At 43.0% G+C, this 14,815-nt stretch overlaps 1 protein-coding gene across 1 annotated transcript; it reads left to right on the top strand.

The window, feature by feature from the left end:
* Positions 1–710: 710 nt before the first annotated feature.
* On the top strand, positions 711–14,414 carry TENT2 (terminal nucleotidyltransferase 2). The gene is made up of 15 exons (XM_078874617.1): positions 711–1,099; positions 3,695–3,907; positions 4,352–4,558; positions 5,173–5,353; positions 5,619–5,733; positions 7,064–7,155; positions 8,290–8,353; positions 8,812–8,878; positions 8,979–9,055; positions 9,175–9,303; positions 10,672–10,715; positions 11,047–11,183; positions 11,883–11,974; positions 12,468–12,547; positions 13,564–14,414. The coding sequence occupies exons 2-15, from the start codon at positions 3,735–3,737 to the stop codon at positions 13,618–13,620; spliced, it is 1,515 nt and encodes a 504-aa protein (XP_078730743.1). The 5' UTR covers positions 711–1,099; positions 3,695–3,734; the 3' UTR covers positions 13,621–14,414.
* Positions 14,415–14,815: the final 401 nt, after the last annotated feature.

Raw genomic sequence — 14,815 nt, 5'->3', positions numbered from 1 at the left:
AAATACTGAATTTTGTACCGAATTGGAAAGAAATGGCTCTTCTTGTTATTTTGGTTGCCGACCCCTGGTGTAGACCTACTGCAGGTTACGAGACCTCTCCTACATTAACATTAGCTGCCCCGCCCATCTCGAAGGGACCGTCCATAAATGACGTCACGCACCTGGGGGGGGGGGGTCAGACATTTGTGACGATGCGTGACGAGGGGGGGGGGGGTGAGAAATGTGACGTCACAACAAAATGCGCAACTTTAAATAAATATAGACAACACGTTCTACTTAATTAAATAGACTTTTCAAGAAATGTGTTCTCCTACAACGTCAGAGTGCAGCGGCACATTAAATACGCACTACAATGACAATCGTTTAAAGTGATTTGAAGCATGTTTTATTTTGGGGGGGGGCAGATCTTTGTGACGTCATATTTGAGGGGGGTCTGACTTTTTGTGACGCCGTGTGACAATGGGGGGGGGGGGGTCAAAAATCGTCCAAAATCGCGTGACGTCATTTATGGACGGCCCCTAAACCTTTCCAGCAGTCACGAAAGCTTTAAGTCAAGATACAATCAATAAAGATTGTAATCTGTAAAATTACATCATTGGTCTGACGTGACGTCACGGCGTTCCCGTCAACAACGTCACTGCACCCACATCATCGCCGCTCGATTGCGTCATTTGTTTACAGCCCGTGACGTCACCGTTGCCGGACAAACTTCAGTGTTGGTGGTGGTGGCGGCCGATTTGCGTACTCGGCAGCACCGAAGGCCCGTGCTGACTGTCGCTGGCTCGTTGCGGCTTTCGTGGGGGGTGTCTGTTGTTGTCGTTGTGCGGCCAGAGCGAATTTAACAAACAAACTCAACAGGAGAAGCCGCCTCGCTGTGCCGCGCGCGCCTAGAGACGAAAGCGGAAGGCGCAATCCGAGCCTGAGGCCTTGTCTGAGGCGGCGCCTTCTCCCCCCTCGTCGCGCTCCGCGTTCGCTTTGCGTGGATTTACAAAGCCATGAGCGTGGAGCGGCCCGTTCTCTACGGCGTCTGCTTGCTGCTTGTCGCAAGCGAGTGCTGACGGGAGCCGCCTCGCGTCTTGAGGCGAGAGAGAGCGGAGCGGTGAGTACAGTGCGAGTGAGTAAAGTGCGTGTACACGTGAACTTCTTGCGCGCCGTACGTAGCCGTAGCCGCGCTAATGGGAGGTGCGGGGGAAGGACGACAATCTAAACACCAAAGGGCAGTTATAGACAAATGCGTTTTCAATCCGGATGTAAAAAAGTGCATAGCGATATACAAATATCGGAAGAGAGCGTTCCAGACGGCCGCGCAAGCGCATCTGAAAGCGCGCGGTGTTCGATGGTCATCGCCAAAAGCCGCTGTCGCGAGGATGATCGGAGTTTGTTTGAAGGTGTGTGTGTGTGCTCCGATGTATTGTGGCGCGTTTGTGTGTAACGAGTGAGGCCGTATAAGTGTGAAACCGCGAAGCGCTGGCGTTTGTAATGACCACTTTGTCGTCATCGTCAGTGTTTCTCTGTGAAACGTGAACGCGTCTCTCTCTCTCTCTTCCTCGCCACCTACTTGTTGATAATCGTCAACAACGACTGACTGACTTGTGGCTTCGTATCTTGTGGCGAGAGCGAGGTGAAGTTAGAGATTCCGGCGGTAGTGAGGTGGACCCTGGGTGAAGAAGAGCCTCATTCAACCCCTTTATTGTCATCATCACATTCATCATCTTGCAATCAAGCGAATATCATCACCAACAAGTTCTGCTTCCGTGTTGTCAATGCTTGCTGTGACGTCTTCAAGTATGTTGCTGTCAGATTCTCACTTTCGGAATCGATGTGCAGAGCGTGAGTGAGCTTTGTATTCCAACTTCATTATCGCATCTCCGTCTAATGTAATATTTGAAACCTTATGGCTCTCGCATAATGTCCGTGAAGAAGGTATTTTTTAGTCGACGAGCTGTACACTACGATGATGCACCACCACTACGCTGCGTACCGCGAGCGTTCAGGGCTTCAGCTGCGTTTCGACATCGCGGAGTGGCAGCGATTTGGGATTGATTGGTGCCCCAGTCACGGAGTTCAGTAACACCCCTGGACAAAAATAGTGTCCCAGAATTAAAATTAAATAATAGAATACGACGTTTCGGTTGCAACACAAGTAACCATCATCAGGTAAGAATGAATGCTAAAACACAGACACGGGAACAACGTATAGGCAGACACACATGCAGATAGAGACACAGACACAGCGAGACACACACCAAGATAAAACAGAAGATGGTTGCTTGTATTCTTGGTTCTTTCGGTAAAGTCACGTAGAAGGGGAAAAAAATACTTGACTGTACCGAAAGAACCAAGAATATGAATCCCTGCAAGTCACGAAAGCTTTAAATCAAAATTTATGGTTGCTTGTGTTGCAACCGAAACGTCGTATTCTATTTTTATTTGATTTTCTACGTGACTCTACCGAAAGAACCAAAGACTAATTCCTGCAGTCACGAAAGCTTCGAATCTATAAATAAAATATTAAATTGCCTCAGCCATTTTGTGTTATTCGGTACCCCGGGGTACCGCCGTCAGGATATTTTCTCTTCCTCAACATGTATTTGGCGTTTACGATGATCTGTGTCTTGATTTAGACTGGTCATGTAACGTGTGTGTGTGTGAGATCTAACAGCACTTGCCCCTACAGTCTGCTAAGGCTATATGGGGGATCTTTGTCTTAACCAATACGTCTCGCCGTGGCTGTTCTCGTGTTGGCGAAGTTCAACATACGAGAGAGGAAGGAGTTTCAGTTTCATTTATTTGGAATAACCCTGTGAGCCATTCGGCTCTTGATTCGGGTGCAACCGCAACAAACAATAAAATGACAAGAAACATTTTAAAATGTACTGTACGCAAATTGAAACATCCCCTACAAAAACAATAAAATCTTCCAGAGAAAAAGCACCATTTGTTTATGCTGCGTACAAAAATGTGCAAAAAAATCCCATTTTGATGTTAGATCACAATAACAATCAATACAATATAGATTAAGATTTTAAGTATAACTCTATACTACATCAAAAAATCGGGCTAAACTAAACCTTTCTAGAAATTACTAAAATAATGCTATAAAAACAATGTAACAGTGATCATAAGAAATGTGATTGAAAGTTTACAATAGCGAGTGATTTGGGGACAGCCGATGGGGATTTACCCCTCCCGATGCCTCCACCCCTGTATCAGTCATTAACATGTACAGTCGTGGTCAACTATTTACGTCTTGTTTCATAGCTGGAAGTGTTAATAAGTTCAACTTGCCACCGATTTTGAAACATTGTGCTCCCAATTATGAAACGTTTCATTGGCATTTGGTAACGGACATCGGCTTATGAAAGGGTTAATGGCTTGAACAAAGACATTGGCTTTTTACCCTAAACAAACATATCTCCCGAAATGCGTCTGAACGTTTCACATCTCGGAAGCTAAGCAGGAATTTGAGCATATATAGTACTTGGATGGGAGATCAGCTTTGACAATGTGTTATAGCCTGCGGGACTGCTTTGTGGTCAGCAGATGCCACTGCAGCAAAAAAAATCCACTGCTGTACCGCAATGCTCTCACGTGCACTGAGCGTGGGGGGGGGTCTCATCCAGCAGTGGATTGACCCAACGCCTGAGCGTCCACATCTCTCACAGTGCTGTTTTGTTACTTTGTACTTTCACAGTTGCTAATGCTGTTGGGCTCCGGTGAAGGGGAGAAACGCGATGTATCCCACTTCTCTCAACAACCCTCACAATCAGAGGTTCTCATCCAGCATGCAGCCAGGCAACCACCTCTTGCAGCGCCCAGCCACAAGATTTATCTACAACAACATCAATTACAATGACAGAACTCATCCCCAGAACCACATCTTCCCCAATGGGACCGGCAATCCCAGGTACAACCACGTGTAGGCAAGCTTGTTCAGGTGGCTTGAATTACGAAATTGTAATTCATGGCAGAAGTGTGTTTCTGCTTGTTCTGATTGTTACGTTAAAAAACAACACTTCGTCTTATGCTGTGGCACATTATCTCTGTTGTAAATTACAACATTTTAAAATAAATTAACAGACATTTTCAAAACGCATGTACATATCTTAGATGGAGTGGCCAGAATAGTAATTTCAATCGTTGTTTATGTATGTTGTCCAATTACCGCATTGTTTTAGCACGTTGAATTTGGTCTGAAGTCACTTCCTGGCTGAGTGATCACCTTGGTTATTATCTCTAATACCCATTTGTTCTGGCACCTCGGCGTGCACTGCAACTGCACGGAAGGTGCGGTAAAAAAAACATGAAATGATGATGCTTATTTTAAATGTTTGTATTTCTCCTCGTGAAGCCCTTTCATCAAAGTGGTGGGCGCTGCGCCAGGCATCTTACCGTCAGCAGCCGCTGTGAGCACGCTCAACGGTGTGCGTGCTGTGCCTGGCACGAGCGCTGTTCGGAACATGCACATGGGTCAGAGGACGGCGATGGTCCCTGTGAGGTTTCCTGCGACTCCCGTCTACGGCTCCACGGTTCTGGAGTCACCCAGGATCAACCGCAAGTAAGAGCAGTATCATTTACTCATCACTGAGACACCAGTAAAGACAAAACATAGTATTTTTTCGGTGACTTTGTATGTGCACTTTTTATTAATGACTAACAATGTAATGTTTTAGATTTGAAGTTTTTCGTGACTGCAAGGATTCATACTCTTTGGTTTTTTCGGTAAAGTCACGTAGCTAAAAAAGAAATAAATGAAAAACAACTAAATTAAATCATGACGTTTCGGACGCAACATAAACTTCCGTCTTCAGGTGGAACCGTTACAGCCAAAATCACTGTAGTAAGTGAAGAGAGCTAATAGAGAAACGCGACTATATAGCGTAAGAGGGGGGGAGGAGCCAAGGTAGGGGGGGTGCCCAACTTGCTGCATAGGTTTTCGCGGTTGTACTCTATCGCTGTCCACTATGTTTCCGGGTTGGTGTCTTTGACGTTTCGCTGCACATTGCCGGGAGCTTCTTCAGCGCAAATACAGTTCCCGAAGAAGATTCCAACACGTGGAGCGAAACATTAGACACCGTGGCCGTATAACTCGCTGTACAACCTGGAATACACACCACAGAGCTGTCATGTGAATTTGTCTGTATTTATATGAAAATTATTACCTGTGTGCAGGCGTGTTCACGATGATTCGACCAACTTTGAGGGGAAGAAGCCGTGTGTCCAGCCCACAAACAGTGCGCACACCTCCGCAAACGACCTTGCCAAGCAGGTCCTGCCCTTGCCCCCTGTCTCGCCCGCTCTCCTACATCTCAAGGCGTCCAGCGAAACGTCTACCCGGAGCGTGCCTGACAAGGTGAGCAAGGCCGCCCAGTCGACGGCATGGAACTTCCGCAGCGGAGATGAATAGGCAGTGATAATGGCTTTTTCTCGGCCGAGGAATGATAGTTTTGCAGTGTTAATGCCAAAACAGTCCGTCGCATTGGTGTGCTATAATAGAGTTGGTCATCTCAAAGCTTAAAATCACTCTCACATTCTGTCCGAGCTTGTGAACAGACATAAAATTGAATTTTCCTGTAAATTAATGGTGTTTTCTAAATCTTGTTTTGTCTTGTTTTCAGCTCAGCCAGCAAATCCTAGACCTGCACCAAAACTGCCAACAGCAGGCAAGGCTCTTCCAGCAGAAGGACCAGCTGCGGGAGAGCTTGCAGTGTGAAGTTCGGAAATTGTTCCCCTGTAAGTAAACGTGTCGATTTCACAAAGTTTTTTCCTTAAGCATAGTCCGTTTTTACTTGGAAAATGTTCCACTAATGTACCATTTTTAGCACGCCGGTTTTAACAGCCACTCTGTAATCCAATTGTGGTTTTGCCAGTTAGGTCGCTTGTAGGAATTTCTTCTGACGAGCTTTCGCCACGCACTAATGCGGGTATCTTTAGAATTGAAGATCTTTGGAAATAATAAAAATAAAACATAATAAAATAATTCTCACGACGTTTCGGCCACAACGCAAGCAGCCGTCCTCAGGTGAAGAACAGGTTTGTCGAGAAGACAGTCTGAAGACAGAGTCTGTCTTCTCGACAGACCTGTTCTTCACCTCGTGAGAATTATTTCATTATGTTTTATTTTTATTTTATTATTTCCATTCTACGTGACTTTACCGAAAGAACCAAGAAGATGAAGCCCTGCAGTCACGAAAGCTTTAAATCGAAATTGAAGATCTTTGGAGTTGAAGATGCCCACAGTAATGCGTGGCGAAAGCTTGAGAGAAGATATGCTCGACATGAGGCCTAGCACGGGAGGACCACACTTTATCTAATGTACTTTATCGGTGCATTTTTTGTTAAACGAACTGTTAAAAGGTATCAAATTTATAAACAGTGCATTCATTCATAATAGAGGTTTTTGGGTTAGATTGCGTAAATTTATAAATGTGTCGTTAAAACCCGCCACCACCCGACACAGCCAACTAGTAAGGGTTGTCACGTCAACAGAACGTGGCCAATTCGTCACTCGTACAGCACTAGTGTATACTGTAGTAGTGTGTAGTGTAGTGTACAGTATAGTAGTGTAGTGTATAGTAGTGTACGGTGTAGTATAGTGTAGTGTATAGTGTAGTATACTAGTACAGCACACCGGTGTGTTGGAGAGCCAAGCCACAACATTTACAATCTGAGTACGACATTTCGCCAGTAATTACAACTAGCTTCATTATTGTAATTACTGGTGAAACATCGTACTCACATTGTAAATGTTGTGGCTTGGCTCTCCAACACACTGGTGTGCTGTACTAGTACACTACACTATACACTGCTATACACTACACACTAGTGCTGTACTAGTGACGAATTGGCACGTTCTGTTTACGTGACAACCCTTACTAGTTGGTTGTGTCGGGTGGTGGCGGGTTTTAACGACACATTTATAAATTTACGCAATCTAACCCAAAAACCTCTATTATGGATGATATTGGTCGCGAAAGCGTACGTGTTAAACAGTGCATTCATTATTTTGTGTTCAGAGCACGATGCAACAAAACTGCATCCTGTTATTTCATATTTCACACAGATTGCAATATCTTCTTAGTGGGTTCCACAGTCAATGGTTTTGGGAGCAGAACCAGTGATGGGGACCTCTGCCTCGTGCTCCGAGAACAACAGGTGAGACGCAGCAACTGGAATAGTTTCCGCAGTTCATCCCACAGCCTGTGTGTGTGTGTATATATGTTTGGGACAACTGCTACATTTATCGACCAATTAATTTGAGAGAACCATATAGTTAACGCTGAATTATCTGGCGTGTGGACTATTTGGATTGTGGATTAGCCTTGTTTGGGACAAGAGGGGGGGAAATAATGCAATAGAAAAATTACACGCTCATTTACGCAATTTACACGTTCTAGTTATTCGCTGCTCACTTGTGACCAGTTACTCCAAGATACATTCGAAACAGGCGACTCATATCCTTGCTCCAATTCAATATAAGTAAATGTAGTGAGTTCACCTGAGTTGCAGACGTTGTCTTTGGAGCAACACTATTTATTTGACCAGCTCAACATAACATAACACAACCTACACTTGGGTGTTGAATGCCCATCTCGCCACGCTACGGCAGAACTAGACACGGTTCGCGATCCCGGCCCGGACCACGAGCTGTGTCCCGGACCGCGTGGCTAGAGGCTTCTTTAACCCGACGTGGATCTTCATCACCAGCAACACGAAGAACCCCGAGCCCCTCACGGGCCCCCATTATATCGGCCTGGGCTAGGGCTGGCTCCGCCCCTCGCCCCGCCCACCTTCTAGATCTCTCGAGCTCTTTCCCGAAGGCTCCCGAGAGCTCTTTTATACCACGTGACCGCCCGGTGGCCCCCCTCCAATATCATCCGGTCACGTGTCGGCAGGTCAACCAGCGTATCATGCCCCAACGTAACCCTGGCTGGCTGACACTCCCTCTCGCTCCCTCACCGGGAGCCCGCACCGCACACTGTACGTGGTGCCTCCGTGCTGACCAGCACTCACCCAAGCCCCGCTAGGGCTGGTACTACGCCCAGTAAGCGGGCTACACGTAATGCCAACACATTATTCGCCGTGGCTTCGTAAGCCCGGCACCACACAGCAACATTCACAGTCACTACATAAGCAATAAATATGTTTATAAACTAATGTGCATATTTTTTGTAATATCCATGTTTTTTTTATTTATCTGGCCTCTCATTGAGAATTGACTGTACATAAAACTTCACCATTCAAATAAGCAATGCTTACATCAACAATATGTTTCTGTGCACATGGCAGATAAACCAACGAACAGAAGCTCTGCAGCTCCTCCAGCAAGTGCTAAGAATCATGTGGAGGCTGCGTAAGTGTCCATCCTGTAGTTTGTGCCGTGAGAGTTCCAGTAACGAGGCATATGTATAGATGCCTCTGGTTTGACACCAGCTCGCACATCAGTCGTGGACTTATAGCTGTACCTGAATGCAGGGTAAATGACAGTGTGTGTATGGTGCATGGGAAGAGGTGTCTCAAATGGAAAATGGAACCCATCCACCTATCCAAGGCTATTGATATTCACTCTATCTAGAAACTCCTTCAATTAATCTTTGACTTCAATTCATATCCATTGCTGTACATTTTGGGGAACAGCTGGCTTGGACAGAAGGGTGGTAAAAAAAGTCCCCAGGCACACAAAGCTAAAGTAGCAAGTTCACCCGTATTAACACTTCCACACGTGGTCTTGCCGGACTTGCAATGTGAGCACATTGTAATGTAATGTTTTCAGCATTTAAAGAGCCATAATATGTTGTGTTCTATTCACAGCCTATATGGAAAAAATGCAACTGATCCGTGCAAAGGTTCCAATTGTGAAGTTCAGGGACAAGACAAGGTTAGTTTCTAACTTCCTCTCAAATTTCTCGCACTTATTTTGACTGATTATCAGTTCTGTGAAAACTTAATCTTTTTTTTGTTATTTCTTGCACCTGAAGTAGGGTGGAGTTTGACCTCAATGCCAACAACATTATTGGAATCAGAAACACATTCTTGCTTCAGGCCTATTCGAAAGGTAAGCCTCATGTACAATTGATTAATTAACATTGTGCAGAGCATTCATGTAAGCTGTTTGTATACAGAGTTGCCCGGTAGACCTTTAATTCTCGCCTTGTGTTTTGCTTGACGCTGCAGTCGACCAGCGAGTGAAGCCGCTAATCCTGGTCATCAAGCAATGGGCATTGCAGAGGGGAATCAACGATGCCAGCCAGGGCACCCTGAGCAGTTACAGCCTCGTACTTATGGTGCTGCACTTCCTACAGAGTAAGCGCTTTTTAAATCCTTCATATTAAGTTCACTCGCTTGCTTGCTTGTGCGCTTACGACCGTGCAAATCTTTCGGTCGTTTTTAAATCCTTTATATTAAGTTCACTCGCTTGCTTGGTTGCGCGCTTACGACCGTGCAAATCTTTCGGTCGTTTTTTAACACACTTCCCGTGATCCAATCGAGCTGACATTTTTGCACACAGACTCGTTGTGCGTGACAATTTATTGTCGTGAAAATTTGTTTCCAAAATTTTACACTTTTTAGGAAAAAATAAATTATATTTAATTACCAATTGCTTAATGGTGGCAGGCAATCATCTGACCCATAGGTGGCAGCCATCTCAAGCCAGAGGACGAGAGGACTCTAGCCGCCACGCATATAAAGGATTTATAGTGAAAAACTTTGTTTTTACGGGTTAATTTTTTATTTCTGCGACCAAGTGAAAGTCTAACCAAACCGTAAGAATTGTCAAGTGAGACTGCATAACAGCTGTGATGTTGGCAACAACTCCCCAAGTGCGGTTAAGTTCGTTGGATCCAGATGTGATGCGTGCATCTTCACACTCTAATCGCTTCTTAGGCTGCAGTGCAGGAGGTCGCATGACGTCCCACACAAGCAATGTACGAGTCGTTGCAAGCTGCAAGCACTCTCATTGCCAGTTGATGTGGTTCACTGTTGAAATTAACGATCATTCCTTTTCAGTGTCACTTTAAAAGTATTGAAGAAAATGTATGTGGGGGAAATGTGTTTTTATGAAAACTATTAAATCCGTTCCATGTTTTTGAGCTTTTTAGTTTTTAATTGTGCATGAGCATGTAGATGAGCATGTTTACCGTGAGCAGTGCACAGGCTTTTTGCTGCCTTGTGAGCTGTGTAACTGTGCATTGGCAACTTGACAACGGCTGAAATGCTGAATCTGTATGACAAACTATAATGCTCCACGGTGGAGAGATGTTAACTCCCTCGCCTGGTATACAAGAGGTTCTGGGTTCAATCTCGACCCTGATGCCTGTATATTTGGAGTGTGCACGTTCTCCCCGTGATCTGTGGATTTTTTTCCGGATCCTCCGGTTTTTCCCTCCACATTTTGAAACATGCTTTTATAGTATTTGGCTGCTATTAATTTCCACATGATAAGCCATTTTATTGAGCCATCACTTGTGGTCAGGTCGCTTCTGAAAATGAGCTATATAGCTCAGTGGGCCATACCTGGTAAAATAAAATTAAAATTGTTTAGAAAGAACCACTTAAGATACAACACTGAATATTTCAGCATGGAACACTGCAGGGGACAGCGTCGATTTGCTGGGCTATCACTGATTTTGAAGAAAGCTATTTAATCAACTTTTTGTATACATTTTACAGCTCTTCCAGAGCCAGTAGTGCCCTGTCTGCAAAAAGAATACCCGGTAGGATATGCAACAATACAATCTTCTTGTTTTAGTATCCTACAGTCCATGACATCATTTATTCTCAATGATCAGATTCATCTTCCGAGATGTATTCTCACCCTTGTAACGTTTGTCCAAAATGTTTTTGTATATATACCTATACAGTGAAATACACCGCGTGTTTATTTGCATGAGATAAGGTGCAATCGTGGCTAAAATGAAAAGCACTCAAGTTTGTTGGATGCCTTCACATTATCCCCCCTCGCTCCCCATCTGCTCAGTTTTGCGCGCATTTTTAGCAAAGCACGCATATTGTGACACGGCGTCGTTTGCGATGTTATTTCTCTAGGGCCTTTTCAACTCGAGGCTCCAAATCTGGCAGATCCCAATCAGTGCCAACAGCGTGCCGACCTTCACTTCACAAAGCAAACTCACCCTGGGCGAGCTCCTGCTTGGCTTCTTCAAGTACTACACCACCACGTTTGAGTGAGCAAATTGCAGCTTCCTGTTCAGTATACATTTTTACATTGATGGATGTTATGGAAATTACATCTGCTCTATTAAATAGTTGTTACAATTTTTACGTGTTTAATTGAACAATGTATTTTCATAGTTGCGTAGTTTTGAATTGCAGAAAAGGTACTTTTATATTGTATTACGTAATAAGTTGTCACATATGCACTTCTAGATTTTAAGCTTTCGTGACTGCAAGGATCCATACTTTTTGGTTCTTTCGGTAAAGTCACGTAGGTGAACAAATAATAAAATAAACTTTTAAGATAAGAATAAAATAAAAATTTAATTAAAAATAGAAATAACTAAATTAAATCACGACGTTTCGATTGCAACACAAGCAATCATCATCAGGTGTGGAAATCACAGCTATAAATGTTTTACTAAAGTGGGAAAAAAATTCTAGCTGCGATTTCCACACCTGATGATGATTGCTTGTGTTGCATTTGAAACGTCGTGATTAAATTTAGTTATTTCTATTTTTATATTTTATTCTTATTTTTTTATTTTATTATTTTTTCACCTATGTGACTTTACCGAAAGAACCAAAGAGCACATATGCACTTCTCACAAGCAAATGTTTTGAGTCACTTTTTTTGAACAGAAGTCGTTCTCAAGTTGTTTGTGTTAGCATGTGGACTTCATTTGACTCCTGTGTGTGTGTGTGTGCAGTTGGGACCACTCGATCATTTCGCTAAGGGAAGGCAGGATCATCAACAGGACCCTGGATGATGAGTGGAGAAACAAGTACATTTGCATTGAAGGTGCATTGCTGTAACTGTTAATATCCCTTTGTTTTGTTTCTGAATCCAAGCATATATGCAGACATTAATATACTAAAGATTGCTGTAACTGTTAATATGCCTTTCTTTGTTTTGTTTCTGAATTTCTGAATCCAAGCTTATATGCAGACATTAATGTAGGCGTGTCGAGAATATTGAATGTTTGGTGATCTGTCAATCGGCTTCAATAGTTAAACATTAATCGTCATCAACTAAAGCTATGATCAGTCCTCTGCTAGATAAAGGCCTTCCCATCTAATAAGATGGCAACAACCCTCACGACACCTGGTGGAATCTATAATTGAGTTAAATATCATTATAAAAAATGTTCATAGAGTTGCAAATAATATAAACGAAATAAAGATTTCACATCTGCCATTATTGACTTATGCATTGCTTATTGACAACAAATTTTTTACTTTATACTCAAGGTAAAAATGTTATTCTCTCCTGAATAATTTTAATGTTTTCTCAGAACCTTTTGACCAGAGCAACACTGCCAGGGCCGTGTATGAGAAATGTCGGTTTGACAAGATAAAGGAAGAATTCAGGAAGGTGAGGCTTTCTTTCACATTCTAGTGTGTACGCGGTCGTGTTGTGATGTGTTATCCTTGCATTTTTGTCTAATCCCTTTTTCACAAATTAGCCAGGTTTTAGACACTAGTGTACATGTGCAGCTCTTCTTCTTGGTTCTTTCGGTAAAGTCACGTAGAAGGAAAATAATCAAATAATAAAAATAAACCATATTATGTTTGTGTTTTATGTTTGTGTTTCATATTATGTTTGCTTTATTTTTTTATTTTTTTATTTCCCTTCTACGTGACTTTACCGAAAGAACCAAGAAGATGAATCCCTGCAGTCACGAAAGCTTTAAATGGAAATGTGCAGCTCTTTTATCAATCCACTGGATGAGGGGGCTGCCAATATCATGCAGGTTGTGTTTTTGTTACCATACTGTACCAAGCTGGTTAGTGCAGGCTGATAATGGTGGAGAGCATATATGTGGGAACATAGTTCAGTACAACTTTTAAAATTGCCTCCACCGTACCCCGCTGCCCACCGCATTTGCATGCAGTCGCTTGTTTTATGAAAGGTGATTGACCAAGCACTATCCAGCCTCCAGGGCTGCTTAAGTTTCTGAGATCTCACGAAATCGGGCACGTTGCGTGTGGTTTGGTTACAGGCTTAGCTAATTGATTGTAAATAAGACATGTTTGTAAATAAGTAATGTTTCGGAATCTTCAAATGCTCTTGACTTACAATTTGGTTATATGCTCGGCACTGTAAGCGCATCACTGCATGCGCACTGTTTTTATTTCTACTCAGTATTTTAAATGTGTAAATACAGGGGAGTAGGAGCTTGACATTATCGTACTCCTTGGAAGCAAGTCCAGCTGTCCTTACTTTCAAAGTAGTGTACTTGCATTATAAGTTATCCTTTGCTTCCACCACCAGGGTAATGCAAGATTCTGTGTCTCGTGTAAGAACCTTGTGTTAGGCTTGCTAAAATCGAGCTGCTCTTGTACAGGGAGAGGCTGCTCCATCTCTGATAAATGTTTTGTTTCCTGCAGGCATCGACGTTGCTCGAAGACGGCAAGAATATTGACAACATTCTGCTGGCGAGCTAATCGCAGAACGTTGACAGTGGAGGGTCTTGTTGGCACCCAGCGATTCCAGCACGTGCAGCAAGACGCTGTTCTTGGGTCAAGAGGAAGCTGTCGGCCCACAATAATGACTGGATGAGGCATTGCACACCTTATAACTTTCTGCCGAAATAAAAGTGATTCTCTCATGATTGTTCTATTTAAATTCTGCTCTTTATACCAGATCGACATTATATGCAGGCTTTATTTTCTGATTTTCTTTGACTTGGAAAGTTGTTTTCGGTTAACATTTTGTATTGTACAGTAATCAATGGTGCATTGTTTGTACATATTTTATATAGCATTCAGCAGCATTGAATTGGTAGGGTTATGCTCGTATGACTTTTGTGTGCAGAAAGTGACGTCAGCTGTCTGAGGTATGATTGTCAAAATTTCCAGTAGTTTTTTTCATGATGTCTCGATATCTTGTTTAATAAAACATGAACGTCTAAATACTGCACAATATATTCACAAAAAGGAGCATTTGTTTTATTTTGTAATAATATATTGGACAGTGCTGATTGCAAATATAAATACTGTCAATTTGAGAGATTCATTGTTTTAAAATGAGCAGAGTTGTGTTTTATTTCAAGTTTAAGTTTTACATTGTAATGCTATAAAACATTTTAATCCGCAGATATAAATAAACAATTACCAGGCAATTAAGGCAATGCCATATTACACCGTACAGTATGATGTATGTTTTAACTTTATAGTTTTCAAGACTCCCTTTGACAGATGTCTTGCGTAAAAACTTTTGCAAATGATAGTAAATATAAAAGACACCCAATTTGTGATAACTTATTTTTTTAATAAAAACGTCAATACTCTAAATAGCATCGTATACTTTACTCATACTTGGGAGCTGCCCGTTGTGTAATGGTTAGCACCTTGGACTTACAACGTAGAGGTCGCTGGTTCCATTCCATCTTTTGGTGTGGTAGTTAGAAACGGCGAAAGTTTCTCAAATATAACACATTCCTGCGGAGGGAGCTGGTAGGAACGTTGGGTTGCTCGGTCAATGGCCAGGGTCAACGGGCTGCGTGGTGTATTCCGCAAATATGGCCGACTGTGAGGGCGGGCACAAGCCGGCGTGAGTAGGTGAAACGTTGAGTTTTATAAGGGCACCACGGGGTGACCAGCCCCACCCCTCCCATTTTTGGATGCACGACGGACGGAC

This window comes from Lampetra fluviatilis, chromosome 39 (assembly GCF_964198595.1).
Source record: "Lampetra fluviatilis chromosome 39, kcLamFluv1.1, whole genome shotgun sequence".
NCBI classification, from domain to species: Eukaryota; Metazoa; Chordata; class Hyperoartia; order Petromyzontiformes; family Petromyzontidae; genus Lampetra; species Lampetra fluviatilis.
The sequence above is the reverse complement of the archived record's forward strand: the minus strand, read 5'-3'. Positions and strand labels throughout refer to the sequence as shown.

What these genes read in the sequence shown, in the direction of transcription:
- TENT2 (XM_078874617.1), top strand. Translation starts at nt 3,735, where the DNA reads ATGTATCCCACTTCTCTCAACAACCCTCACAATCAGAGGTTCTCATCC. An exon ending in TCACCCAGGATCAACCGCAA is followed by an intron (nt 4,559 to 5,172) that starts GTAAGAGCAGTA and finishes ACCTGTGTGCAG; the next exon opens with GCGTGTTCACGATGATTCGA. An exon ending in GGTGCTGCACTTCCTACAGA is followed by an intron (nt 9,304 to 10,671) that starts GTAAGCGCTTTT and finishes TACATTTTACAG; the next exon opens with CTCTTCCAGAGCCAGTAGTG.